At 40.8% G+C, this 27,836-nt stretch overlaps 1 protein-coding gene across 3 annotated transcripts in view; it reads left to right on the forward strand.

The window, feature by feature from the left end:
- LOC139450057 (cholecystokinin receptor type A-like) overlaps positions 1 to 27,836 on the forward strand; it is an 86,949-nt gene that overhangs the window by 40,880 nt on the left and 18,233 nt on the right. Inside the window, exons 2-3 of one of the 3 annotated variants that reach the window (XM_071231696.1) lie at positions 2,951 to 3,018; positions 18,722 to 19,459. In XM_071231696.1, coding sequence (XP_071087797.1) covers positions 19,069 to 19,459 — 391 coding nt within the window. In that variant the 5' untranslated portion in view covers positions 2,951 to 3,018; positions 18,722 to 19,068. Of the gene's footprint in view, positions 1 to 2,950; positions 3,019 to 18,256; positions 18,374 to 18,721; positions 19,460 to 27,836 lie in introns of those variants that run through there. The other 2 variants (XM_071231695.1, XM_071231697.1) reach the window with 2 other exon arrangements.

Here is a 27,836-nt window from a genome sequence, read left to right on the forward strand (position 1 = left end):
CTGTCGAAGTTGTAGCATCCAACTTAACTCACGCTGACAGTCTTGACCCATTGCAGTCTCTGACAAAGCAATTGAAATCACTGCCAGCGTCGTGTTCAGGAACAGGATTTCTTGCTTATGTTCCTGCACATGTGTTAGGAAGCTGAAGTGTCTATTTAAGCAATGCTTTCTCTGAAGAGTAATTACGCGAATGTAGGGAAGATACTTAACAGCTACGTGTGGTAAAGTTTCCACTCTCGTATTGAACGAAACGTGTCGAAACAGCTGCAACTATCGACCAAGCACGCGATGCCTACTGGAGAGTAGGAAGTCCTAACTGTGAACACGAGGAGAATTCACTCTGCAGATGTCATAGAATCACCTACATATCAACTGCATTTGATTCCTCTCTTATCCAGGAGATGAAACGGTAAACGACCAACTCTGTCGATTCCATTGATTACGGCTGGTTGGAGATATAAAGATAAGATTTACTCCTTTGTTAGTGTTCCTGGAGGTGTTTTACCGGCCAACATACACAGTCTGCGGTTGTGAAAGGGGTTCCTATCCCGACACAAATCTTTGGTTAAGAGAGGAAACCAATGGTCTCTCAGAATTGCATTATCCATTATGTCTAACGGAGAAATGCAATGAGTTAATAAATTTTTGTTATCGTTGAAGGGGGAATATTTAGGATTAACTTAATCTAATGAAAGGAATGTCTTTAGCTAAATAAGCTGTCTCTTTTCTGCTTACCGTATGTTATTACTGACTGGTCCTGGAATTTGTTTATGCGATTTCTTTGTGGAAAGGCATTGAGAAAGTAATTGTTTATCAAAGATATTATTTGTCATAATTCGTTACATATGTATATCTCAGTGAAAATAGTCATCATGTATGATGATTATTTACTATAGCTCTATGTTGAGTCAAATGATATAGAAATAAAAAAAATTTCTTGCCCAAAAAGAAATGTCGGTTAGTTTAATGTAGGTATTAATTAATACAACTTTAAGACGTGACGCGGGTGGATTCATTCTGCAGAGATCCTTGTTCTTTAATAAGAAGTTACACTGCAAAACGCGCAGTGCAGACTGGAGGCAAAAACGAATATTTTTGCATTGGTAAACGGATGTGCGTTTTCTTTTCCCATAAAATTCACGTATTGTGTCAAGTATCTGTGTCAGGACAATGAGAGACTGCCTCCGGTCAAGTGGATAGAGCGTCTGTCCATGCTAAAGTACGTGGGCTAGCACTATAAACCCTGTGTGGCAGGATTAAATCACTCCCCTTAAAGTTCACTCTGGACTGATTCTGGGGCGTCGGGTAGCCTTGGGGGTTCGCTCGTCACGCCGAAGACCCGGGTTCGATTCCCGACATGGGTACAATGTGTGAAACCCATTTCTGGTGTCCCCCGCCGTGATATTGCTGGAATATTGCTAAAAGGGGCGTAAAGCCATACTCACTCACTCACAAGACGGATTCTGCCCTAGGATAGAATCACTCTTGAGTGACCTGATCCTAGGACTGACACACTCTTGAGTGACCTGATCATAGGAGTGACGCACTCCTGAGTGACCTGATCCTAGGATAGAATCACTCTTGAGTGACACACTCTTGATCATGAGTGACCTGATCCTAGGACTGACACACTCCAGAGTGACCTGTTCCTAGGACTGACACACTCTTGAGTGACCTGATCCTAGGACTGACACACGCAAGAGTGACCTGATCCTAGGACTGACACACGCAAGAGTGAAATTAACCTTGGATCAAATCACTTCCTTCAGGATAAAATCAACCCCTTTAGGATCAAATCACTAAAACAGACAGACACCACCCACCCACCCCATGTAACTAGTACATCAGTAGGATCGATAACAATCACAAACTGAATACCCTTACTGAATTAAATGTATCGCAATTCGTATTCTCCAGTGCAAGCTTTATTCAGTTGGCCCATGGATCATACCTGGGCTTAGCGAGCTTCTTGGTCTGGGTGAGTTAGACATTTGTGTAACCGTAAAGACATAAATCACATAATCCTGTCTCCAGACAATTTGGAATTGGAATGGTTGGGGATAATTTGTGTAATGTTTGCGGTTGCACGAAGTGATATTATATCATATGTACGAAGACGTTAGTTAATGAAAGTTACAAAACCCTTTCCATATTCAATAGAAATCTCTGCTAAAAGCTGAGTCGATTGTACGATTCCGACTATATCATGAGCATGTGACAATGGATCACTATCAAATAGTTAATGTACCAGGTGTTAGCGAAAAGGTGAGCGTAACCTGCCCCACCGGTGGCACGCGTCACAAACACATGCAATTGTTCATCTGAAAACAAACAAGGGAATATATGCTACAAGTCAAAATAGGAAATTGCATTATTTTTGTCACTGAAGCGTCAAATTGTGAATGTCTTTAACATGCCGAACATAACCCTTTTTGAAAGCTTTCCTGGGGCCGTGAATGTTCTAACCTTGATAAAACAACTTTTGACCAAGAGTCGAATGGCGCTCTTTGAAATCTAAGTAGAAAGAGCAAGCTCGATTGTATCTCAAAAATTTCGAAATATAACACACCAAAGACTGGGGCTCCTGGAACATTGCTCAACATACAGGGAAAGTTGACTATTAAAAGTAGACCGACCCGTGAAGATCCGGGATAGAATATGTCTTAAGAAACCAATGCTTGTCGTAAGAGGCGACTAACGAGATCGGATGGTCAGGCTCGCTGTCTTTGATGATGCATGTCATCGTATCCCAATTGCGTGGGTCGATGTTCATGATGTCAATCACTGGATTGTCTGATCCAGACACAATTATTTAGAGACCGCCGTCATATAGCTGGAACATTCCTGAGTGCGGCGGTAAACAACGAACAAACAAACGAACAAGCAAAACTAAAAGGAGACCATTAAAACTAGTTTTGCATCAGAAACATTCATCTTGGTTTGTTTCAAGTCATGACATGGGCCAGAGTGCCACAGTCGCCATCTGAGGATCATGGTTGTGGGTTTGCGGAGTAGAGGGTAAGTAAGCAAATATATTTTGAGTGAGTGATTTGAGGACAAGTCCGCTTTGAACAATATTCAATTCAAGTTATATCACGGTGTAGCTTAATATGGGAGGAAAGCCCGACGTGATGCAGGTCTCAGACGTTTACCGCTTTCGTGAAACCCGTGAGATCGGCTAAATTTGGTGTTAACAAATCTAGAAATAGAATCGGGATGAACAGGGATTCGAGCTCATAATTAGGCCTGCTCAAAGGACGTGCCCGCCTTAGACGACTGGGCCACCCGTGCCTATCGTTTAATAGATGAATGTCCAAGACATTTTGCCGGTGCCGGTGTTTTACCAAAGTGGTCTAAGACGTGCGTCGCTGTGCGACTTCCTCTCATATTAAGCTAATACCACTTGATGTCTCACGTAATGTCCAAAGCGGACTTAACACTAACTCACTCACTAAGTCAGTTATTTCAGATACTCTTGGATTAACTTTTCGGTTTTATCGTTCCTATAACTTCAAAAACGTAAATTCATATACATATCATATCTTATAAATACATACGTCAACAATAATGACCTCACAGATTGCTTATTTAATCATTGTCTCTCTGCACGTCTGACTAGTTACTTACATTCCTGCTAGCTCATGTATATTCGCATGTTATAACTATTATTGCTTTAGCCTTAATGTCTTAGCCTGGTGATTATTGTCTAGAGTTAATAATTCCTCAATCTATCAGTTGGTTTATCTTTTTTGAAACCATTCTAAGACCGTTTGACAATTACGAGTATAGGCGGCTATCGTTATTCAGTTATAAATTGTCAATTGTGGATTATGCAGAAAAATAAGATTAATAGTTGTCCTAAAGGTCAAAACAGCTGTGATGTACATTCGGGAGTCCCACTTACTTGCAAGTGGTTTCCATTTCTGGTCACAACCGCATTATCACTGGTTCATATTGGGAAAGGGATAAAAAAAAGCTCACGAATCACCTTGAAACTGGCAACCACATCAAACATGATCCACAGCGGCTTCAGGAAGAGACACTCATCTCTAGATCATATACTGAGACTAGAAATGAAATAAAACCAGACACTGCCTTGCCGAAGGGAACATGGCAATTTCATAGACCGCTTCCTTCAAGAAAGGTTGCTATCAGTTACAAAAGGGAACAATCAAGCTGATCCTTTGCCACTAGACAATAGCACGCCACACGGCAGCATTATAAGCCCAACCCTGTATAACATCATGATCATTGATCCTTTAAAACATGTGAAAGCTCCTACCCAAACGTTTAAATTCGGTAACGACGGAGCAATATGGGTAAAGCAGAGAAATATATCACTAATCTGAAAAATACCTCCAAGTCAGCCCTGGACAGAGTAGATCAATGGTGCAATAAATAGGGGTTTACTCTTCTGTGGTATGATACCCCGTCGCACTATAAAAGACAAATTGATCAAATTCGAGAAATCCGAAAGTATACCTAGGAATGATCCCAAGTCCTATCAACAACACTGCTGTTTAAGGGGTCCATATCAATAGCTCCAAACCCCTAGCACATTCGGCCCGCCTGCCTGACGGTCAGTCATTGTCCACTGCTGAATTGGAGGCAATTTATGATGCACTCAAACATTGAACTGCCGGAAGCCAAGGCAGCCATCGTGCCAGACTACCTAAGTGCCCTACACGCCATCGGCGACAGAAACTCAAACTATATACAAACTATGGGATCGAGGGAAACAGGTGGGGCGATGTTGCATCCCTTCTCACATTGACATTCTTGGAAATGCGAAGCTAGCGCTCGACATATCGGAGATACAGCCTATTTCCTTCAGTCAACTAGTAGGAAAAAAATCAAAGCCCCACACAGGCAAGTCCAATGGGAAGCAAATGAGATCGGCAGATGGTTATACAAAATTCAACCCAAAATCCGAAAAAGCCACACTCCTACTAAAATGAAAAGAAAGTTGAAGTAGCCATCTCACGCCTCAGACTCGACTAAAAATGCAATATGACAAGGTATGCCCATCTTGCAATCAACCTGAATCCATTGCTCACTTGTCACTGGAATGTCAGGAAAGGACCCAAGCCCTGGTTCATTTAAAATGAGAATTGCAGTTAGATCCGCTATCTGTCGTAGATCCCCTGAAGCCAAGAGATGTAATAACGAAGGCCAAATTAACTCTATCTGAAAGATGGTCAGCTATCAAACGTATATAAACAGGGCAGTCAAAGAAATTCCATCATTTTCTAAAAATAATAAATCAGATCATATCATCACAAAAATAGACATCTTATCAATACAAAAGCAGAAATTTTATCAATACTAAAACTCAAATAGATGTATATACTCTACTTTTCACCTGAGTCCTAGTGACGGGCAGGTCAGACGAAATGGCCAAGACAGAAGGCGACCTCTTAAACACTTAAAGCAACAACACCAACAAGAACAAAAATCCGTACGGCTAGTAACACGGCTGAGCAATCTAGCGAAGGACGGGTCACCCTATACGGCCGGGAGATAACTATTTGTTACAATATGGTTATTGATTTTGACATCTATTATGAAACCAAAGAAACAAGCCCGGGTCGTTTTACCAAAAGACGTTGAAAGGTGGAACTTGTTGTTACCGTGCCTGGCGTTCGGCATTAAAGGGATGAAAGAAGGACTGGTAGGCTCGGGATCATTCTGAGTGGGGTTCGACCGTGGAATGGTAGCTCAGTCCGGACTAGTACAATCGGCATCACACACACACACGTGTATGCACGTCGCTGTATAACTGCAATAATCTTGAACGGACGTTAAAGCCCATTTCACCTCACCCTGTCACCAGTGTGAAGGACTCAAGCCGAGACACAAGCAATTAACGCCAAGAATATACAGCAACGGACTTAGATGTGTCATTATATCGCCCTCCCTGGATTTTTTTATACAGAAAACCGTTTTATTTGCCCCCCGCCCCCCCCCTGTCAAAAAAGTTATATACGGCTTATTTTACCTTCATCGATGCATTGAGATCGAATTATGGACAGTTGACCCTTGAAGCAGGGCCTATTGTTGATAGATTGTGAAATGAAATCAATGATGTTACTGTTACTGTTGCATATTGTAGTCTGTTTCTTTGTTGTTTCACGCAGCACTCAGCAATATTCCAGCTATATGACGGAGGTCCGTAAATAATCGAGTCTGGACTAGACAATCCAGTGATTGACATCAGCAACATCGATCCATGCAATTCGGATGCGATGACATACATTATCCAAGTCAGCAAGCCTGACCGCCCGATCCCGTTAGTCGCCTCTTACGACAAGCATCGTCGCCTGAAAATAAAAGGATAAATAATACAAAAAAACACATTTTAATGACGTCAACACCAGAGAACAATCAAGCTCGATTATCCGCCGAAATAGATTCCAATGGGCGTTAAAGGTAAAACAGCGGTGAAAAAAATATAAAATTCGATATTCCTCACATTTTACTCTTTTTTTGTACTTAACAGTGCTGTATTTGATTGTCCACTCGCAGTGTGATACAAGCGTTTTTATGGTTGTTTTTGCATGTCATTTTTTCACACTCTGATTCTTTTTTTCAATTGTGTTTCCGCGTGGATGGGAAGGAACAAACGAGCACATCCTGTATTCAATTAAGAGATGTTCCTTGGAATCCGGGGGCACGGGTGGCCCAGTCGTCTAAGGCGCCGCGATTCGCTGTGCAGAGTTGCGTCCCTTGGACAAGCCAGAAACCTATGATTGTGGGGTCGAATCCTGGTTCGCCCCGATTATGTTTCTAGGTTTGTCAGCACCATACCCGTGCTCGTGGGTTTTATCGAAGTGGTAAACGTCTGAGACCTGCATCACTTCGGGCTTTCCTCCCACAATAAGCTGACACGCCGTGATATAACTGGAATACTGTTAAAAGCGGCGTTAAACCCAACTCACTCACTCACTCCTTGGAATCCTCACCCCTGTCTTCCATTACGGAACCTGGTAGCTTTTATTGGCTTTTCTCTACACTCCTCTCCTGGCTTTTGTGACTGTTAATATTTCCGATGACAACTATTTAACTAAGTAATTATGCGCGGTATTATATCGTGGAGCAAAAAACTGAAAAAAAAAAAAAAAGTGTTTTTCAACTAACATGAACCCGACAGAAAAGAAAACACTGACTTGAAACACCATGGGGATCCCGGGTCAGAATTGTTTACCCATCGAAATCATGCTGGTTGTATGAGCCAACTTAATGGATCGGAAAGTTGGACTCGGTGACTTGGTTGATTCTGTGTCATGGTCCTTCGAAGGCGTGGATCGTTGTTCACAATGTCGATCACTAGATAGTCTGAGCTAAACACGATTATTTACAGGCTGACGCCAAATAGCTGGAATGTTGCGACGTTAACTAAAAATTCAAAGTTAACTCAGTTGAAAATTGTTGACAGGTGAGACAGGGGCTAATAATGTCGTCATAATTCCCTAACATTTCTGCTGATGTGGAAACGGTTTTATAAGGCAATGTATCAAGACTACGGGCCCCGTGGCTCGCACGTTTGACCCTGATTAAGTGGTGTTTTGAGTTATGTTGCTGATGGGGCCTTTCAGTCATTTACGCACAATCGACTCTTGGTTTGAAATTCACCTCCGATAGTGATCATATGACGGCCGCAGCACCACAGAAGTTATTGCACGGCGTCGTGCCTTATGAGTTATGGGTTTGAGAAACTACATTGGGGGCACGGGCCATAAGGATGAGTAATCGTTGGAAAGATGTAACCAAACTTTTAAAAGAAACACTATCTTTGTCTCACATGTGTTTAATGACATGCGTACATACGAAATACATAAATAATTATGAAACATATTTTGTTAAAACACTCCTTGCTTAAATTATCACACTGAACATGTTTATGTTATTCGGTAGCTATCGGAACAGGGAGCCACATCCTGTTCTTGACTGGTGTATCTGCCCTGGAGCGCTTGTGTTCCTCGCCGGCAGCAGCTGGGGTGTGGAGGGAAGGGTACCAGTCTAGCTATATCCGACCTATTTCTCCATACAACACTTCGCTGCTGTTAAACGTTGATCCATTTCCGTGAAGGGGTTCTGTCTGTCGTGAGGTTTGGGAACAGGCCTATAGCATATCGGTATGCAGGAATTGTTGACCCAGTTTCCGTGTAGCGAGATATTAGCACTTTTTTGACTGTGTGAATAATTGATGTGTCCGGCTACAGCAGTAAACATATTACTATAAGGGAGATAACTCTCAAAGAGAAGTACAATTAATGGTTAAAAATAACAAACGCACTCTAAACGTGTTAGGTTTCAATTTTCTGCATGACTCTTCAGATCTACTTCATTATAAAATAATATAACAACATTGTAGCTATTACTTTGAAAAGATAAATTATGAAAAAATATTAAATTGAATAACTATATCACTGTATCCATGTATATTCCACTGTGATTTTGTCAACTTAATATCCCATGTTCCTTTAAAACAATAGCAAATGTTTCAGGAAGCCATTTTGTGAATGTTTGTTTTCTACTTTTATAGGGGCGGTCGGGTAACCTGGTGGTTAAAGCGTTCGCTCGTCACGCCGAAAACCCGGATTCAATTCCCGACAATGGGTACAATGTGTGAAGCCCATTTCTGTTGTCCCCGCCGTGAGGTTGCTGGAATATTGCTTAAAGCGGCGTAAAACCATACTCACTCACTCACTCACTCTACTTTTATATCACACAAATATTTAAACTGGAATGTGTCATAATCTCATTCTTGATTCTTAAGGTACCACATGCAAATTACAATTTGTTTTATCTTCTGCGTTACGCTTGTGTGCTTTATGACAGAAAAGTACTTTCATCAATATGTAGGTATGCTACAGAATTCTTTGCGCCGCGTTGGTCCTCTGGATCAAACTTATCTTTTCACTTATTGAAAGTACAAACCAAAAGGCTCACCTCCGTGGTCTAGTGATAGAGCGTCCGCCCTGAGAGCGAAAGGTCCGTGTTTCGATCCCCGGTCGCGTAATACCAAAAAGACGCTTAAGATGGTACTTGTTGTTACCCTGTCTGGCACTCGGCATTAAGGGACTGGTCGTTTCAGAGTCAGTGTACTGTGTATTCATGTCAAACTGCGGCATGGTATCTCAGTTGGCTAGCACTACATAATCGACATCAGACCGGGCTAGTAGTACAAGCAACCACACACACACGCGCGCGTGGCCATGGATGCACGTCGTTGTATGCAGGAAGTGCAATATTCTTGAACGCGACGTTAAACCCAATTTCACCGAAGCGCAAGGGGACATCCAGTTCCTAAAATCAGCTGTGACAACCCTACGAATGGACCACCGAAAACCAGCGCTGACACCCGGTGCCCACGGCAAGGGCATGCACCCACTATTCACACAATTTGCACAAAATAAGTTACTATTTATCGCCAGGCGCCGCATTAAAGCACTCCCGCACTCCCGCGACGATGGTTGTGCAAACAAACCAGACAAAAACAAATCCTTCTTTTTAAATCAGTGTCGTAATGATTGTGAAAAAATGATGTGTACAATTATTATTGGCTACAAAATGCAAAGTTTTTACAATATTCAAAGTATGTCTGGCAATATATGCTCGGCAGAACAGAATGAGGGAGTGTATTTCATGTTCTTAGGGACTACATGTACAGGGAGCTGGAAATCTGTCTCTGTTCAATATCCGAGTTTGCGTCACAATGAGCGCGGTGATGGCCATGTCACACTACAACGTTTTAGAGTAACTTGCGCCTAGCATGTAAAAGACAGTTAGTACGCTGTCATACGTCGATCTTTCATTGTAAAACATGATTTAGCGTATCCATAACGTATATATAACGAGTTCACTGTACATGTTTGTTTGTTGTTTTACGCCGCACTCACCGTATGTGTAACGCATGTCTAACTTATTAGTAGCGTATCACCGACTTAAACAGAACTTACGACAGCATATAAAAGCGTATTGCCAGGTGTGTCTGGCGTTTTTAACGTATGGCCAGCGTATGCCCAGCGTATGATTAACGTATGACTAGTGCGCTCAGCGTAGAGGAAGGGTGTCTGAAACGGGCTCCGCGGTAGTATAACTCGTAGTGTACACCCATTCATCAAATTACTTCATTCAAGCAGTAGTCTTCGCTCTGTCAACATCATCAAGATGCCTCCCAAGAAGAAACCTGCCAGGGGCCGAGCAAGATCTGGTAAAGTGTCAATTGGAGGATGTCATGCTGATGTTGGAGAATGGCTATTTCTTCTTGGTGCAGCCTCTCATGATCCTTCACCTCCATCTTTTATGAGGTCTCCAACAACGTCTCAATTAGTGATGATGAGGTACTGACCGGGACCCAATATATACAGACACCCCCAAAACGCTGGGGCCACGGTGCAAATACGCAAGCTAAACGTTAGAAACACGTTTAAGAAGTTATTTTGTCGTCAGATATATGTCTAATACGCCGTATACTTTGGATGTATACGTTAGACATACGTCAGAAGGAGGTTACGCATACGTTATCATACCTTCAGCCAACTTATGTCGACGTACATCAGCGTATGGGTAACGTATATCTGGCGTATGTTAACGTATGCAGAGCGTACCTCTAACGTATGCCTAACGTATAATTCATACGTTCGAATACTTTGTGCATGCACAAACATGTTTTTAAGCCTCGGCGTACTACAACGAAAACCAGCGTGCTTTTAAAGTATACAACTTACACCTAACTTATCCATAGCGTGTTTCAGCGTTGAGGGCGTTTTGGAAAAAATTCCCATACGTGCCATACGTTTACTGCTATACGTTGAAGTGTGACAGGGCCATAACGTCTTAATAGTGATGTACCGTATACCTACAATCATCCTCTTGGGGTGCCCAGACCCGCAATGCCAGTGATATATGTTTTGGACCATACTTTGTAATAAGGGCTATTATCGACACCTATTCAAAAATGGACCAATTTAGTCTCGCTCGATATCTTGGCTAACACCACATATAATTTTATAAGGAAAAAAGGAGATAAACAAACTGTTTATTCAGACTCACCCACTCACGCACTCACTTACTCGTGAACATGGTGGAGGTTTTCAGTGTACCTGTTGCACTACTCTTGTCGTAATATTAGTCATCGTTTAAATGGTGGTGAATGATGCTATGTCATTCGTTACAAATATTACATACAATATAGTACAAGATGGATAGTACACATGTGTCCTAACTGCTTTCGGGTGTCAAGTGGGACCCTACTACAGTTACTGAAAGTATTGTCGGTCCTGGTCATCATGGTCAGTTAAGCCATGACTTTGCCACTCGCCTTTTCAGCATCAGCTCAGCTCAGTGAAGGAGTGATTAGCCTAACGACGCTTTCTCCGAATTCTCCCCATTAGCATTTATACTTGCATAAAAAGAAACGCAACACTAGCTTTATACTCACATTAGTTTTACTTACCCTCAGTCCATCTATCAATACAGGACAGGATCAGACCGGCCAGGCTCGTCACTAAATGGGGTGAACTTAGAGCGATCGGGATTCGACTCGATCGACTGCAAACCGCGCTCTCCTCTCCTAATGTTGACGGTATCATTTTACAGTGTTCGGGCCTGCCCTGTCTTTGTCACATGTCCTCAAAGACCATTTTAATTGGTTAAAAACAATATCAGACCATGAACTCGTGTTTGTGTCGTGATCGGAAAATTACTGGAACCTAGTGACCGATTAAAAGATGTCTACCCATTGGTGTAACTGTTCACGGTCTTAAATCCATTTTGTACAGATTTATGGCTTTATTGACTTTTCAACAAGTCTTCCCAGAAACTATCGAAGTTACATGACTGACACTTTACATGCTCATCTGAGCGATACTTGTCAAGACTGAGTGAAAGAATTGATGCCGTAATTTCTCTTTCCGGATTAACCCTCCCTTTTGCCATGTTTATTCACTACTATATGATCAAACAAACGTCTTATGTGCCCATGGCGGAGGGGCAGTGAGGATGCTGTTTTCCCGTTTACCTTACTTCAAGTAAAACATAATCTCAGAGAAAATGTGTGAAAACATACAGTTGTCAGTGCATGTTAGGTTATAGCAGCGTTTTTATGACACAATCATGTCAAATCAAAATTGGTATGGACATATCATAAATTTTGCTTTGTCGAAAATTCAAGATTCCAGTTGTATTTCTCTTTTAACTAAATATTTTACTGGCTATTACTTTCTCATACTGTGTAAACAATGCAAGTGTTTGTCTTGGACCACACAACTGCGATTACTTACATATACATATATTTCAAAAACGTTAGGTTGTTTTTGTGTAAAGGAACGGTTGCATAAGCATACCTTCTCGCTGGTACGTGTTGCCATCAAAGATTTTCAGTGATGCATTTGTATAATTGTCTCCACAACTTTTACGTTCACGCACAATGGAATCTGTCTCGACACACAATTGAGATTGATTATTCTCTGGCATTGACGTTTTATTTTTTCGTTTACATGTAAATATCAATGATATTTATGGCGCTTAAAACATGGCATAATACGGGGAACAAGTAGATGAATTACTTCTAATTATGCCCGTAGGTCATTTTGTGTGAAACAATATACACCATGTTTACTTTTTTGGGTAGTCATTTGTCAGAACACAAGATCTTGATAAACCATGGTTAATCGTTGATGAGCCTGATTTAAGCGCCACCATGATCGGGAGCTAATTTACGTGCCACACTAAGCAATTATCGTCGCTGCATGAACGAATGTCAAATATCTGTCTCTCCTACCACGTAAGGTGCTCAGATGGATCGATCCGAACAAATTGTGTACCAGAATAATGTTTGGATGGGCTTATTTCATATATCGATGAAAATGAGACCCATTCTGAGTGAATTATGTTACTTTCTCTCGTATTATTTAGTGGTCTAAGATGCCCTAACTTGCTTTACAAAGTTGCGTCCCTTAGCTACAAGGACCTGTTGAAAGTGGGTTTGAATCCCAAATTCCACCTTATTTGATGCTTGGTTTGCCAGAACCATACGTTTCGCGGTCCCATGTAAATGAGTAATAGGATTTTTTTTTTATTGTTTAACGCCGGGATCGGTAATATTCTAGCAAAATGAAAGCGGCTTGTGCTCCGTTCCACAAAGCGATCTTACCGCTTAGGTGATCGTAGCTCCAATACTTAGGCTAAAGATCATTGTAGTGCCTAGACCGCTTTGTGGAACGGGGACCTGGATATAAAATGGACCAGATGTCCCAGTGATTGACATCATGAGCATCTATCTACGCAATTGGGATGCATCGACGCGCTCTACCATTTGATCCCATTAGTCGTCTCTTACGACAAGCATGTGTTGCTGAAGACCAATTCTAACCCGGATCTTTCTACGGAGTGCGTGTGTGTGTTTGTGTGTGTGTGTGTGTGTGTGTGTGTAACGGTAACAGGGTGCACAAATATATTGAATTATGTTCTGCGCGTCGCGGCCATTTTCCAAAATTGCTGGATCGCTTCATAAGTCAGAAATATTAAACATAAAATCAAGTTTAACAATGAATTAAAAATTGTCTCTATAATTATCACGTTAGTGCAGCGGCTGGGATTCCTTTTTAGCATTTCAACAACATGTTATGACCCACATGAAAGACGGCTTCACGTCGTTGGAGGACGGGGCCACTGATTACACCGTTTCCGAGTTATTATTAATGTACGAGACCAGTGCTATAAGTTCAAGTCCCAACACGGACACAATATGCACACCTGCCTAATGAAGACTAGATATTCCAATTAGACCCACCATTTGTCCATTATCATGAAATTCACGAATCTTCAAATCATGCATTCATGAATATCAATTTAGCAGGATTTGCAAGGCAAGGCAAGAAACAAACAATTTCTCCCCCATCACCACCACCCCCAACCCAACTCCCAACCCCAACTCTGCTGCTCTACTATGTACATAGAATGAACTTTTACGTAATACCTGCGATTCATGTCATGGAAATATCATGTAAAATAATCTTGACTTTTAGAATGACTGAGTAAAAAATCAGCAGTAGATGAATATTAAAAAGATGTTTATGATTAGTTGGTAATATATAACTCTCCAGTGAAGTCAGAAAGTCGAGGACATTCTCTCAGATTGCCCTGTATACGGATATTAGCCGCAGTTTTGCGGCCTTTCCACTACGCGACCTAACAATAGGGAGACGTCACTGTAGGTATATAATTACACGGAATATATTTTATTTTCGTACCTGAAATCAACGTATAATTTTTTTTTTTTTGCTTCATTATGACACTTTTCTCTTGAAAATACATGCCACCAAACATGTAAAATGTAAATTGAATGACTTTTCACTCTCTTCACTTCAAACATCCGAGTGATGGCATGATAGTTCATATAGTTTCATTCGTCTTTGTATCAAGTTCGGATGAATAAACGCTTTTCCTCCACCCGAAACACACTGTCATCTGTTTCTATTAAACAAAACGGATGTGGGAATACATTTGTTACTTTATGAATAATTAACCACTTACTTTGCAAAAAGTTCCAAACATCCGAGTCTCATTTATCCATTCTTGCGTCTCGTCTAAACTACACAATAATTCTCCGGAAAGGATGTTGTCAATTACACGCTGCCATTTCTAACCTGATGTATAGTCTGTGATTATGACAGCTACTCTATTATTTTGTCATTGTGGCTTTTTCGGTTTGAAGAAGCCATTCAAGTGACAGAAAAAGTGCAATGTTTGGCGAAACCCATTTGCGCTTAATTAGACGATGTCAGTTCTCTGAATGTATTGATTTACAAGCGTTAGCATACAATGCAGGCACCTTCTTGCTCAATTAACAAAGTAAAAGCTTTTACAGGCAACAAATAAACGTAGTTATAATGCTTTACGGTGATTGTAAGTGGTGAAAACTACGAGTGATATCTTTACATATTATTAGCAGGTGTAAAGTATTCACGTACAAATTATGCACATGCAATGGTATCTCCTATACATGTAATGTTAATCCATATTTGTGTGTTTTTGAGATATATTAATGATTACATATTTATGGATACAAACATACAGTTCTTCACTGCGGAAGAAAATGTTCTTTTAAAACATCGCTCATGTTAATTAATTACATTTTGATTGTTTTTTGGATAAAAGATGGTAATGACTTTGTTAACAAAGTGGTTACAAGTAACAAAACCTTATATATAGCTAACTGGGTATAATAAGTGATCTCTTTTGGAGTGAATTGTAATTGAAAGTGATGTTAAAGACAGTTTTACCATACAGAACTAAGCACTGAAACTGAACGAAATGTTTCCGACATCACAATATATTTCACTAAACAGTATCCAGTATTCACCCTGCTTCCGAACGCAATATCGTGAAATAGTAAAAACTGTTTGACCATAAGCATTCACATTGTATCTGGACGCACTGTTTCAGGTTGTAAAACTGTTTCACCGTAACCTCCGAGTGGTGACTGAAACATTCCAAACCTAACTAGGATATACTACGTATACAAAATCGCAAATGGGCATCCGCCGATATACCTACCAGCTTAGTAGCTAGCACGTTGGGCATGCTGTGTTACCTGGAAGATCGATGGCGCTCTTCAGAGGAAGCTAAAAGGATAGTCTATCATAAGTAACACTATGCCCGCATGGATTTCCGTACAGTTCCTGTCGCGCTAATAATATGGCTTCATTAAAATGACAAGATGGAATATGTTTTGTGTAAAAGTGATTAGAAGAAGACAATGATGACAGTAATGTAGTCTTAACATGATCTTGACTGCGTCATGGCCTTAACATTGCGGCGAACAATCAGTCTTGATTATTCGATGAAACAGATTGCAAATCTGCGCAATTGGCAAAACAGCGGAGACAGTTATATGCATTTAGCACTGAAATCTGTGAAGACACCAAGTGTATGCAGAAAGCTCGAAACGTGACCACTTTCAGACTAAAAGAACCTTTATGTACTGATTTCACTGTCGTTGGAAGGGGTGAGAGACTGACATCTAGAAAACGTATTGAAGTTGAGTTAATATATGTAACCCCATACGTCAAAACCAAATTGGGTCACATATATAGAGATACACCTAGGTCCTTCAACCGTTGCTATTCATTCACATCACTGTCTACTTATGGAGCCGATGAGTCCAAGTAGAAACCTAGCGTGTAGAAACCAATAGCGGAGTATGATTTCTGCTTACTAATAAGGACGGTAATTCTTCAAGTTGTGCTTGGCCAATCTGACTTTCCAAGGGAGAATATTTGAAGGCATTTTGAACAAGTCAAGACAACAAGTCTACATTGTATGATGAAGCCGCAACCCAAAGACAACAAAACATATTGAATTATCACATGACATCCGTAAGCAAGACAGTTGTACTCGATCATACGTGATCCCTTTATGGTAAGGCACACCTAAAATATATTTGCTGCCAGCTGTTCCGAACTAAAAAATATAGGGCTACGTGACAGTCTTTGAGTTTATGCAAAATAATGTACGGCGGAGTATCCATCACGATAGAAGCTCACTGAAGCATAGTTATAAGCCTACGGCCGAGGTGTGTTGACAATCAGTAGTGTTAAATCAATACGTTGCAGGCTTATGATCTTTCACCACGACTGAATTGTGCTGCGAACTTGTCGAACAAATGTAACAGCTGTGTTGACGACTACCACACCACATTGTTGAATGTTGATGTCGCTAGATTCAATGCTACATGGCGCCAACTAGACCCCATAGCAACTCTGTGTGACTCCTCGTCGTGATACTGGGCACACACCTTTCTCATGATCAGGGACCCGTTCCACAAAGCGATCTTAGCGCTACGACTGTCGTAAGCCTATGTTTAAGTATGGGAGTTATGATCATCTTACCGTTAAGATCGCTTTGAGGAACAGGGCCCAGACTCATTGTCGCGAGACGATAGAGATGCGGCACAACAAGGAGCTACAGTTAACTGACGGACAAACCAAGCATACACTTGAACACTTTATTTGGCCAAACGCATTAAGCGTTATCAAAACATCACTAGGATGACAACTGTCACCACAACACTTCAAGATCCAAAACACAACGATGTCACCCGTATAAAACACAACGATGTCACCCGTATAAAACACATCACCATCGAATAACCATTCCCTTTTTGTTACATTTTTAGCCACAACCAAACATGAGTGTATACTTTAGTTTGCCCGGCAGTGTACTTTCCTTCAAATGTTCCCATTGATTTGGATCCCAGATGCGCTAGATGTTTTTCTCTCAGCACCGTACCCGTGTCCATAAAGGTTGTAAACACATAGGGTGCTATTGTAATCCGTCATTAATGCACAGAGAATGAAAATCAAATGCACACTGATCTACTGAACGGGTAAATAATAAGGTAGAGCTTTGAGCATGTCCTTGAGTGTTGTGGAATTATTGCGTCATATATATGGCATTATTATTGTCGGTGTTGTTGTTGTTGTTGGGTTACGTTTACTTCTGTTTTGTTGGAAAGATCATGTGTATAATCTTAAACCACAAAATCTCCATGATCGGGTTCCTATCACCACAGCAACCTCAGCTTTAAAATTTTGTTTGATTGCTTGTTGTTTAGCGCCGCACTAAACAATATTCCAGCTATATGACGGCGGTCTGTAAATAATCGTGTCTGGACCAGACAATCCAGTAACTGACATCATGAGCATCGATCCATGCAATTAGCATCGATGACATGCATCAACCAATCCAGCCAGCCCGACCACCCAATCCCGTTAGTCGCCCCTTACGTCAAGCATAGTCGCCTTTTACGGCAAGAATGGGCTGTTGAATCAGCTTTAAAATACATAGTTTGAAGATGACACTAAATATTTGAGTTCTGGACTATGTAACATCAACAATTAGTTTTGAGAACGTTTATTACATATGTACTCAGTCCATGGACAGGATATCGTTCTAGAAAGCGAAGTTAGTGTTACGTGTCTATGTAAATTATGGACGTTACAACATTCATAATACTAAGACCGATTTGTGAAACGGGCCCCGAATTTACACACAATGAAATATGCTACGTGTGCATAAATATCGACCAACATTTAACAAATCGTTAATACATTGTCCATTGTAGCAAGCTTTGATGCTGTATGCACAGTGCATTTCATTCGGAGCAGTTAAGCAATGGCAGATTGTTGGGATGATATACATCATACATATGTACAGATTCTTCTGTTATTTCCGGGTGGCCTTCGTGATAATCTCACAATAGTGTTTGAAGACGTTCGCTGTCCACAGTGAGTGCACTTGATCGCTTTGAGCAATGACGACGGACTCCTGCAAATCAGCCCCTTCTATAGAATATTGACCTAAGGTAACGTACATGTACGTGATAACTACTTCAGTATATCCTAATTATACGCTCAATACTGCCTTTAGAGATGTCCAATATCCATCGTCTCCTTGGGGATGTTCTTGATGAAGGCTCTTTGATTAGCTATAATCTGGAAATGTATACACGCTTTGTGATGGTTTCGCTGCTCAGCCGTGAACACCAACACGACCCATCTGTTTTTATTGAAAACTTTCACAACCTACGTCAATCTTGCCACGGATTCGCACACGTTAGGTGGTCCGCTACCCTCCTCCAGTCTCCTACAAACATAGTTCACGTGTAACATGCATAAGTGTTTTAACAAACGTTTATTGGTTTCGTTTGCAGCTTGGTGGAGCCAACGTTCAAGTCATGAAGAATCTGAAAAGTACCGTTACGCCATGTGAAGTCATATGTTACTGAAAAACATCTTGACAGGTATCTATTTGAAATGTGTTTTCTGAGTGTTTTGTGGAAGGATTGGTTGTCTGGACCTGGCGCGGAGGAAAACGCTGTCAGAGAGAAAGTTTCATACCCGCACCTTCCAACTTTAAACGGACAATAATCGATATCAAATAGTCAGCGCAGGAGGTGGTGGGCCTGCATATGGTAGTTCATTCCTTGGGAGCTTTGGCGCTGAAAGCATTGCTGTGGAAAGGTATTGTTACCAGAGGCACACTACACAAGCAATAACTATGGATAACTGCACAGCTTGTGATGTGGAGGCATTTTGTCATAATATTTCACAAAGGACACCCGTTTCTGCGGAGGAAAATGCCCTCATAATGTCGGACCCGAGATTTAACAGCTGTGTAGATTTTAAAATTCCTCATCGCGGGATTTCACTAGAAATGTGCATACCATATGCTGTGATTTTTCTGTTGTCAGTCGTGGGAAACTCTTTAGTGGTGTTAACGCTTTTCCAACACAAGAAGATGAGGACCATTACCAATGTCTACTTGCTGAATTTAGCAATTAGTGATCTTCTCCTGGCGGTATTCTGCATGCCGTTCACGTTGATACCGTTGCTGTTGCAGGATTTTGTGTTTGGAGCCGTTATGTGTGCTCTAATCAGATACCTCCAAGGTAAGTCTCGAACACTTTTTGAGTGTATTATAAAAAAAATAACTTTAATATGCAAATGTATGGATTATTTTAAACTGCTTCATTTCAATAAATATCACATATGAAATCGTTCTTGTAAGGACTAAAAGGTTTTAGAAAATTCAAAAATATTCCTGTTATGTGGGGAAGAAATTTCGAAAAAATAGTAACCTTTTGTAGATGTATGTAGAATTTCATCACTATTTATTGAAACATTTTATGAGCCTGTTGAATGAAAACATGATATGTTCCAGATTAAATAGCAGATGACAGTTGATGATGTTAGCTTAACCTATGGAAACAGCTAATGTGTTTTTCGTTTTATTACCAATTCTGTACATTATTTCCAAGTGCGCATCCAGACGACAATTTTGTGTATAAATTTCTAAGTTCTCAAAGATAAAGTTAACTCTCAGAAAGATTAAAAAACGAAATGAAGCAAAGAGCGTTTGGGTGATCCTGGCACAGTCAGGATTGTTGGGCTCGTCATCATTAGCTCAGGGCCCTTGCCCTCTACACGCAGCCCAGGCAGTAAATGGGACTTCTACCAGGGAGCGTTGCCTAGTCGAACCCACCCAGATCTTTTTTCGGAAAATGTGAAGACTCCCCAACACTGTAGCCTTCTGCATTACCCAAATTATCGGAAGGGCTGTATTCCTGGCATCAAACCCGGGTACTCTCCCAATGTCAGTCAACAGATTGGGATGTACCAAACTTAAGGTACTGAGAACAATGGGGAGTCGGACAACTTGGTACTCGATGTGCAAGCGTAACATTTCGAAAGCGAGGTCCCCATATTTGCCATGTTTCTATTCAATCTTGCCAAGCACACTAGTGTCAAAAGGGCTAGAAAATTCAATAACATAAATGATTTCATTGGAGTTTTAAAAAAGAACAAGGTCAGGTTTGTTTGCCTGGATAGGCCTGAGGCTGTATACGGGACTATTCCAAAGAATTTTGCATTTAGCATTTTCAATGACGCTCTCTACATATTCGGGGTCAAACCATGGATTCACGTCTGTGTCAAAAAGTTTAAAATGATCGAGCCTGATACTGTGTTGGTGCCAAAGCTGGGCGTCCACTGACAATGTCCTTCTCATTAAATTCATTGCATTATCTAAATTTCATATTTACATTTTGATGCAAAATCACACATTGACGGTTTCGAGTTGAAAGTGACTGGTCCTGTGCAGCTAACAGAAAGCCTTCTGTTTCACTTTTCAGGCCAGTCAGGGGTTTCTGATCTTCTCAACACACTGCATTTAAACTCGATGCAGTGATTATTCAGATAGCCTCTCCTTGAAAACTCTTGGCCGATTTGATATGTAACTTCGCTTGGTTGACACTCATTTCTGTACCGTCCAGCAGTACATAACCATCAACGAAATCACTGACATTGAGATTATGTCCCACATACTTGGAACGTTTAAGAAATCTGTGGAATGCCGTGTTTTCATCATGAGTCTTGACATGTTTCACAAGACGATAATCAGACAAATAAATGTGTGCAAAAGTGCACAATATAATTCTCCACCTTAATCAAACCGCGCCGTCCTATTATGGTTGGCAAATATAAGTGATTGAGAGAAGAGCGAGGGTGATGGGATCTATTGTCTGACATGATTCTTCGGGTGACAGTGTCATTACCTTACATTTCTTGTTTCGTCCAATCAACAACACCAGATGAATATGAAATGACGGGTACATCATAAGTGTTTGTGGCTCTAACTTTATTGCAAGCGTTCATCTCTTAACTCCAGATTGTTTAAAGTCTGCATTTGATTCTGCCCGAAGTTTTCTCTTGATAGGGACATTATGGAGTTTGTCCGTAAGCTGAATCACTAAGTATAGGCCTGACCTTCCACGACATGGTAAAAATAACTCCTCCCTCAAGTAAACCGACTGATCCTCCCTCTTCTACCTTGCCACGTTTCAGATGAAGAATGTTGCATTTGTCGTCCAAAGGACATGCCGATCGTATTAGAAAAGGATTCGACAAGGAGAATCTGTTAAATGTGGATCCTCCATTAGCAATAACTTCAATGTCATCCACGTGAAGGAGGTGAGGGGTGATGGGGATCTGTGCTGAGGAGGTCCAGGATGATAACCTTCCTCATTGCTAAGCAAAAATCTTAAAGGATTAAGTGACAAACAGAAAAGCAAAGGACTAAAAGAATCGCCCTGAAATATTCCTCTTTCAATAGAAATGGGTTCCGACGTCACCACCTGCCCCTGCGAATACATCTCAAGTTGAGTTGACCAGCAATTCATTAAAGAGTTTTGTAAAACAAGTAGTCGCTAGGGGAGGTCAATGCGTTCGAGTGACTTGGAAATCCATTCGTTGGGTACAGAATCATAAGCTTTACTGTAGTCTGTCCATCACAATGAGAATTTACAGTGGTAAATTTTAGCCTCTTCAAAGATAATTTTCTGAACCAGCAGTTGATCCTGGCAACCCCAGCATCCCTTTCTGGCTCCTTCCTAATCCATGTTAATAATGTCATTTGCAGCGCAGTATAATGACACAAGATCTGAAAGACACCTGTGTTGTACTGTGTTGTACTGTGTATTCAGACAAGTAATAGGGCGGAAGTTTTTGGGATCAGTCAAATCACTGTTTCTTTGGGAGAAGTATTGTGCGACCTTTTCACAACCAAGGCGGAACATCCTGTATATCCACAAGAGAATTTAAACAGCGAAGTAATGGTGTTTGGGCACATGGGAACAGTTTCTAATACCGGTTTCGAATACCACCAGGCCCTGGCGCCGTATTAGATTTGGACCTTTTAATTTTATATTTTTCAGGCAATCGGGTGTAATGAAACACAACACTGGTGACCTTATTCTTTCGTGTACAATGGTTCCTCGAAGTTACAGTGTACGGGTATAGACCACACGTTTTTCCAAAACCTTTCACTGGAATCCATGGTGGCTCTTTTCTCATCGTTTTATTGGTTGCATTTAGTTGACTGTAAAACTGTTTTCATTTGATTTGAACAATTTGTTTTTTTTGATGAATTTTTTCTTGTCCCGCTTTCTTTTCTCTCTGCTTATATACCTTTATCTTTGCCTTTAGTGAACCAAGAATTTGATTTAATATTTACTCTTTTGTTGTCTTGTATTCTGTTTTAAATATTTTCCAAATTCATTTTTGGCGTTTTGACATTGTTTGCCTTGTGGAGCGGAATTTTAAGCAAAATTCAATCTTTCCTTGTTTCATTTAGTTTAATGTAAAACCGGTTTTTCTTTTTTGTTACCCTTTTGTGGTTCAATGTCTTTGGAAACTGTATGTAGATCCTCCAGTGTTCGTGCAGCAGCATAGACGCAAGAGTTAATGTCATACAAAGAACAATCCGCATTGAGAATAACAGAAATAATGTCATTTAATTTATCGAGTTGTTTCTTTGGAAATGATTGGTTAAATTGTTTAATTGGTCTCCGTTTCTCAAACGGTAAATCACAGATTTGATTATAAAATTACATGAACAAAATATACAAGGGATCATCAGAGATATCATCGACGGAAGAGGGGAAAATCGTCCGTCTGTTATGCTTACATTGGCATGGCTTTGTCCCAATGTTGCTTCAAGAATTTGACATTTATGTATGTCCTGACACTAGCCCAGTGATCATCTACAGTCGGTGGAATAGGGCGTTGGTATCATTTCCCATGCTATTGCGTTTTCCAATGACGGCATCCTTCCCCAGGGTAAATTAACTACACGAAGTTTTGCATGCGGAAACATAGTTAGAAGTTTATATCCGCTTCGTTGCCAGTTTGGCCATTTTGTAACAAATCAAGCACTTAAATTGATTGAAACGCCATTGCCTTCCTCACGTCCACTAATAATCACCCTCGTTTATACACAGAAATATATTCCATTGTGGCGTAAGAGACAAAAGTACGGTGATTGATATGTATATATCACCAGTGATGACACCAGGTGTTTGCGAAAACGGTAACTATGTCGTGTCCAACCGGAATAAGGTTCACAACGCATTTAAAAAAATCTTGGATTCAAAACTAACCCATGGTACGGTTCACGATGAGGTGAGGTGAAATGGGGTTTAACGTCGCGTCCAAGATTATTGCACTTATATAGCGACGTGCATGTACGTGTGTGTGTTTGTGTGACTTTTGTACTAGTCCGGACTGATGCCGATTTATAGTGCTAGCTCACTGAGATACCATGCCGCAGTTTAACATGAATACCCCACTCAGACACAGTATACTGACTCCGAGCCGACCAGTCGTTGTTTTAGCCCCCTTAATGCCGAGCGCCAGACAGGGTAACAACAAGTATCATATTTTAACGTCTTTTGGTATAACGCGGCCGGGGATCGAACCCCGGACCTTCCGCTCTGCGGGCGGACGCTCTACCACTGGACCACGGAGGCGGTCGTATCAAACTTAGCATGCTACAGATCCGTTGCTTACAACCCTGGTGGTTTAAACGTTTCACTTTAGCAAATCTGAGACGGATGTTACAGTTTTCAAAAGTTTCAAAACCATGCATTCAAAAGTATGAAATATGAATTGGGTAAAATGTAATCGCATTACACTACGTTCCTGTACATAGTCCCTGCAATATTGGAACCTAATCGTTCCATTCTTCCTGCATATTACATTCTTCACATATTTCCGGTACGTTCATGCGTAATTCATTCATTGTCCCTTCACAGTCTCTGTATAATCAATACAGAATCTCTGCATAGCCCTGAATAGTCTATTCAAATACCCTGTGCGGTCACTTTATAAATTTAGTTCCTGCTTAGCTCCTGTATACGTCCTTCATTGTCTTCGTAAAGTCCCGCAAAAGCCTATGGATAGTTATGGATAATCTGTGTACGGACTCTGAATGGACATGTTTAGTTTCTTGTAAAGAGCCCGTATAGTCTCTGTATAAACCCTGTGTAGACCATGTATAGACCATGTATAGTTACTGTATATTCCCTGTATATCTCATACAGATAGATAGATACATCCTGTTTACCCTCTGTTTAGCCCATGTACATACCCTGTATAGTTCCTGTTTACAGACCATTGTAGTCTCTGAATAGCTCACTCACGTATAGACGCTGTATAGTCCATACACAGGCAAAGTATAGCCCATGTATACACCCTATGGTCCCTAATTAGTCCCCGTAGAACCTGTAAAGCTCCCGCATGATCCCCGCAGTGTGCATATATAGATTCTCTGTAGACAAGGTTTATTCCAAATATTAGACCCGTATAGACCAGGCATATCCCATGTATAGATATACCCTGTATACCTCATGTATCATCTCTGTATAGCCCATGTTTAGACCCATATAGACCCTGTATAGACCATGTATAAAACATCTATAGTCCAACTATAGCTCATATATAGTCATTGTATAGACCATGTATAGACCCTGTATAGCCCATGTATTTAACATCTATAGTCCAACTATAGCTCATATAAAATCATTGTATAGACCATGTATAGACCCTGTATAGCCCATGTATATAACATCTATAGTCCAACTTTAGCTCATATATAGTCATTGTATAGACCATGTATAGACCCTGTATAGCCCATGTATATAACATCTATAGTCCAACTATAGCTCATATACAGTCATTGTATAGACCATGTATAGACCCTGTATAGCCCATGTATATAACATCTATAGTCCAACTTTAACTCATATATAGTCATTGTATAGACCATGTATAGCCCATGTATATAACATCTGTAGTCAAACTATAGCTCCTATACAGTACAGACCATGTATATACCCCGTATAGAACATATAAAGTCCATGTATAGTCCTGGTATTTCCCCTGCACTGTGTCTACACAGTCTCCTAAAATCACAAGAAACATACTGGAGTATGATAAGTGTACCCCTGCGTAAACTGTAAGTTAATATGAGTGAGTATGGTTTTATGCCGCTTTTAGCGAATTTTAAAGCAATATCACGGCGGGGGACACCAGATATGGGCTTCACACATTGTACCCATATCGGGAATCGACAAACATATCAAAAACTAAACTCTCAAACTGGATCATAATATGATACCAGTTGATATCATCTTTCCAAGGAAAGTAAAACTTTAAAAGTCCAGTTTCCACCCTTGCCGAATAAGACTGGAATTATGGAGTTATAATTTGGCTGGACTAATGAGTCTGTGTAAGGTCAATCAAAATCCCGAAACGAAATCGACATCCGGTCCATGAACAACATGGCAACTGACGTGCCAAATTCGTTCGATTGCAGGATTTGCAAGGCATGTGTACCATCAACTGGGCGTCGACAGATATTTTCCAAATCTGCTCATGTTTTTGATCAAGGTGCTCAATTGATTTGATGCACATCGTGAGGTAAGACCCGTGTTATTACAATATAGATCTTGACTATCGATCATATCGTCTTGACTGGGCGCCGCTATTTTGTTTGAAGCAAATGCAAGTGATATGAGAGATGGACAGTAATTTTCCAAATCTGCTCATGTTTTTAATCAAGGTACTCAAGTGCTTTGATGCATTTCGCGAGTTAAAAGCCGTTTTACTCCTATAAAGATCTTTATTATCGATGAGATCGTCTTCACTGGGCGCTGCGATTTTGTTCGGCAAATGCAAGTGATGTGAGATGTGGAATCTGATTGGTCAGTAGGGGGGACAAAGGTGGGGCATAACTCATAATCTCCACTGTTGGCGCTACGATCAGGCCTAGATCTAGAAATTCCGGCCTAGTTCGGCAAGAGTGAAAACTGGACTTTTAAAGTCAGTTACTTCATTTGCGACGGGCACATAATTGACATTTAAGTAAAACATTATTTTCCCTCAATCTCCTACTGTTGTTGTTCCGACACACAACCAGCATCCTTTCATGCTGCTGCTCAACAATGAGCGTCTAAATTACTACCGCGTCCGTCTCCATTATTTCATACGACTTTTCAGGGTGTTCTATTGTACGCCACCTTCTTTAAGCCTCATCCTGTGTCCCTTCCCATACGCTTGCTTTCGCTCCTACTCTTAGGCTATTGGTTTGAACTTTCAAGCATAAGAACGCGTATTGCAATTACCGTATTTCATCGAATTGAAACCTCAGATTCCGAAGCCTTGCCCGTTATCGAGGATTTATGATGTGCTTCAAGCTAACTGCTTTCTACTTCACACTGAAGACCCAATGACGTAACAGGAATAGCGTTTGAAGTCACGTGACGAAGGCTTTGGAGGTGAAGTTCCGTTTCTTGTGTTTACTCTATCAGGGTGTCGCAGCAAGAAAATACCATGACGCCCCTGGCAATTAATATTATTTGCGAACCGTCTGTATTCAATTATATATTTTTGTAGCTAGACATTGGTTCTTGGTTGGTTGGTTGCTTGGTTGTTTTACGCCGCACTCAGCAATTTTCCAGCTATATGACGCGGTCTGTAAATAATCGAGTCTGGACCAGACAATCCAGTGATTAATATCATGAGCATCGATCCACCCAATGGGGATCGATGACATGCATCAATCAAGTCAGCGAGCCTGACCACCCGATCCCGTTAGTCGCCTTTTACGACAAGCACAGTCGCCTTTTACGACAAGTATTTGTTGCTGAAGACCTATTCTACCCCGGAATCTTCACGGGTCAGCTAGACATGTGCAACTTTCGCACACATTTTAGCTTACAAAACAGTCTGATTGCTACAGTTTCTGACGTTGATATCTTCCTGGAGCCGTTCCAACGTTTCAAAAGACATGTAAAAATACATTTGAAAGGTCTTAGCTATCGCTTATCAGAATGAAAAAAAACAATTTAATGAGGACAGCTTCGACAAGAACGTGACACATCGAAAAGAATTAAACATGATAAAACTTTTCGTTTGTAATTGCATTGAAAACGTTTTACGTTCTTCAAGTTTGAAGAGTTGAAAGTAAATTTGATCAATGTTTTTGACGTGTTTTTTTTAACGAATGTCTGGAATGGTGGAACAAGTGTTTATCACTTCTGCGACCCTAGGCGCGCGATAGACAATAGTAAATGTCCGAGACGATATCAGTAGCGCCTGGGTGTAGGATGAACAATCTTCTGTCTGCTATCGCCAAAATACAATACATTGATCAAAGTAAAGAGGCATCAGTGAAGACCTCGATCTTGAAAAGATATATTCCCGTTTGGCATCTGCCCGCCAGTGTAGTATACATGTAAATCTATCCACAACATAGGTCTTGGAAGTGAAACAAATTAGGTTTTAAATACCAAGGGAAGCCATAGGTTTCAACACATGGGCTAGGTTCCAAGTTCCATGCAAAAAACATATTTCTTTGTGAAAACCTTGATTGTTATTTTCTTTCTCCTTTATGCCAGCATTCGTCTTTATGACCACCCAAGGCACGTA

The sequence above is a fragment of the Haliotis cracherodii genome, unplaced genomic scaffold, assembly GCF_022045235.1.
Source record: "Haliotis cracherodii isolate W230 unplaced genomic scaffold, xgHalCrac1.p SCAF_8, whole genome shotgun sequence".
Taxonomy (NCBI): Eukaryota; Metazoa; Mollusca; class Gastropoda; order Lepetellida; family Haliotidae; genus Haliotis; species Haliotis cracherodii.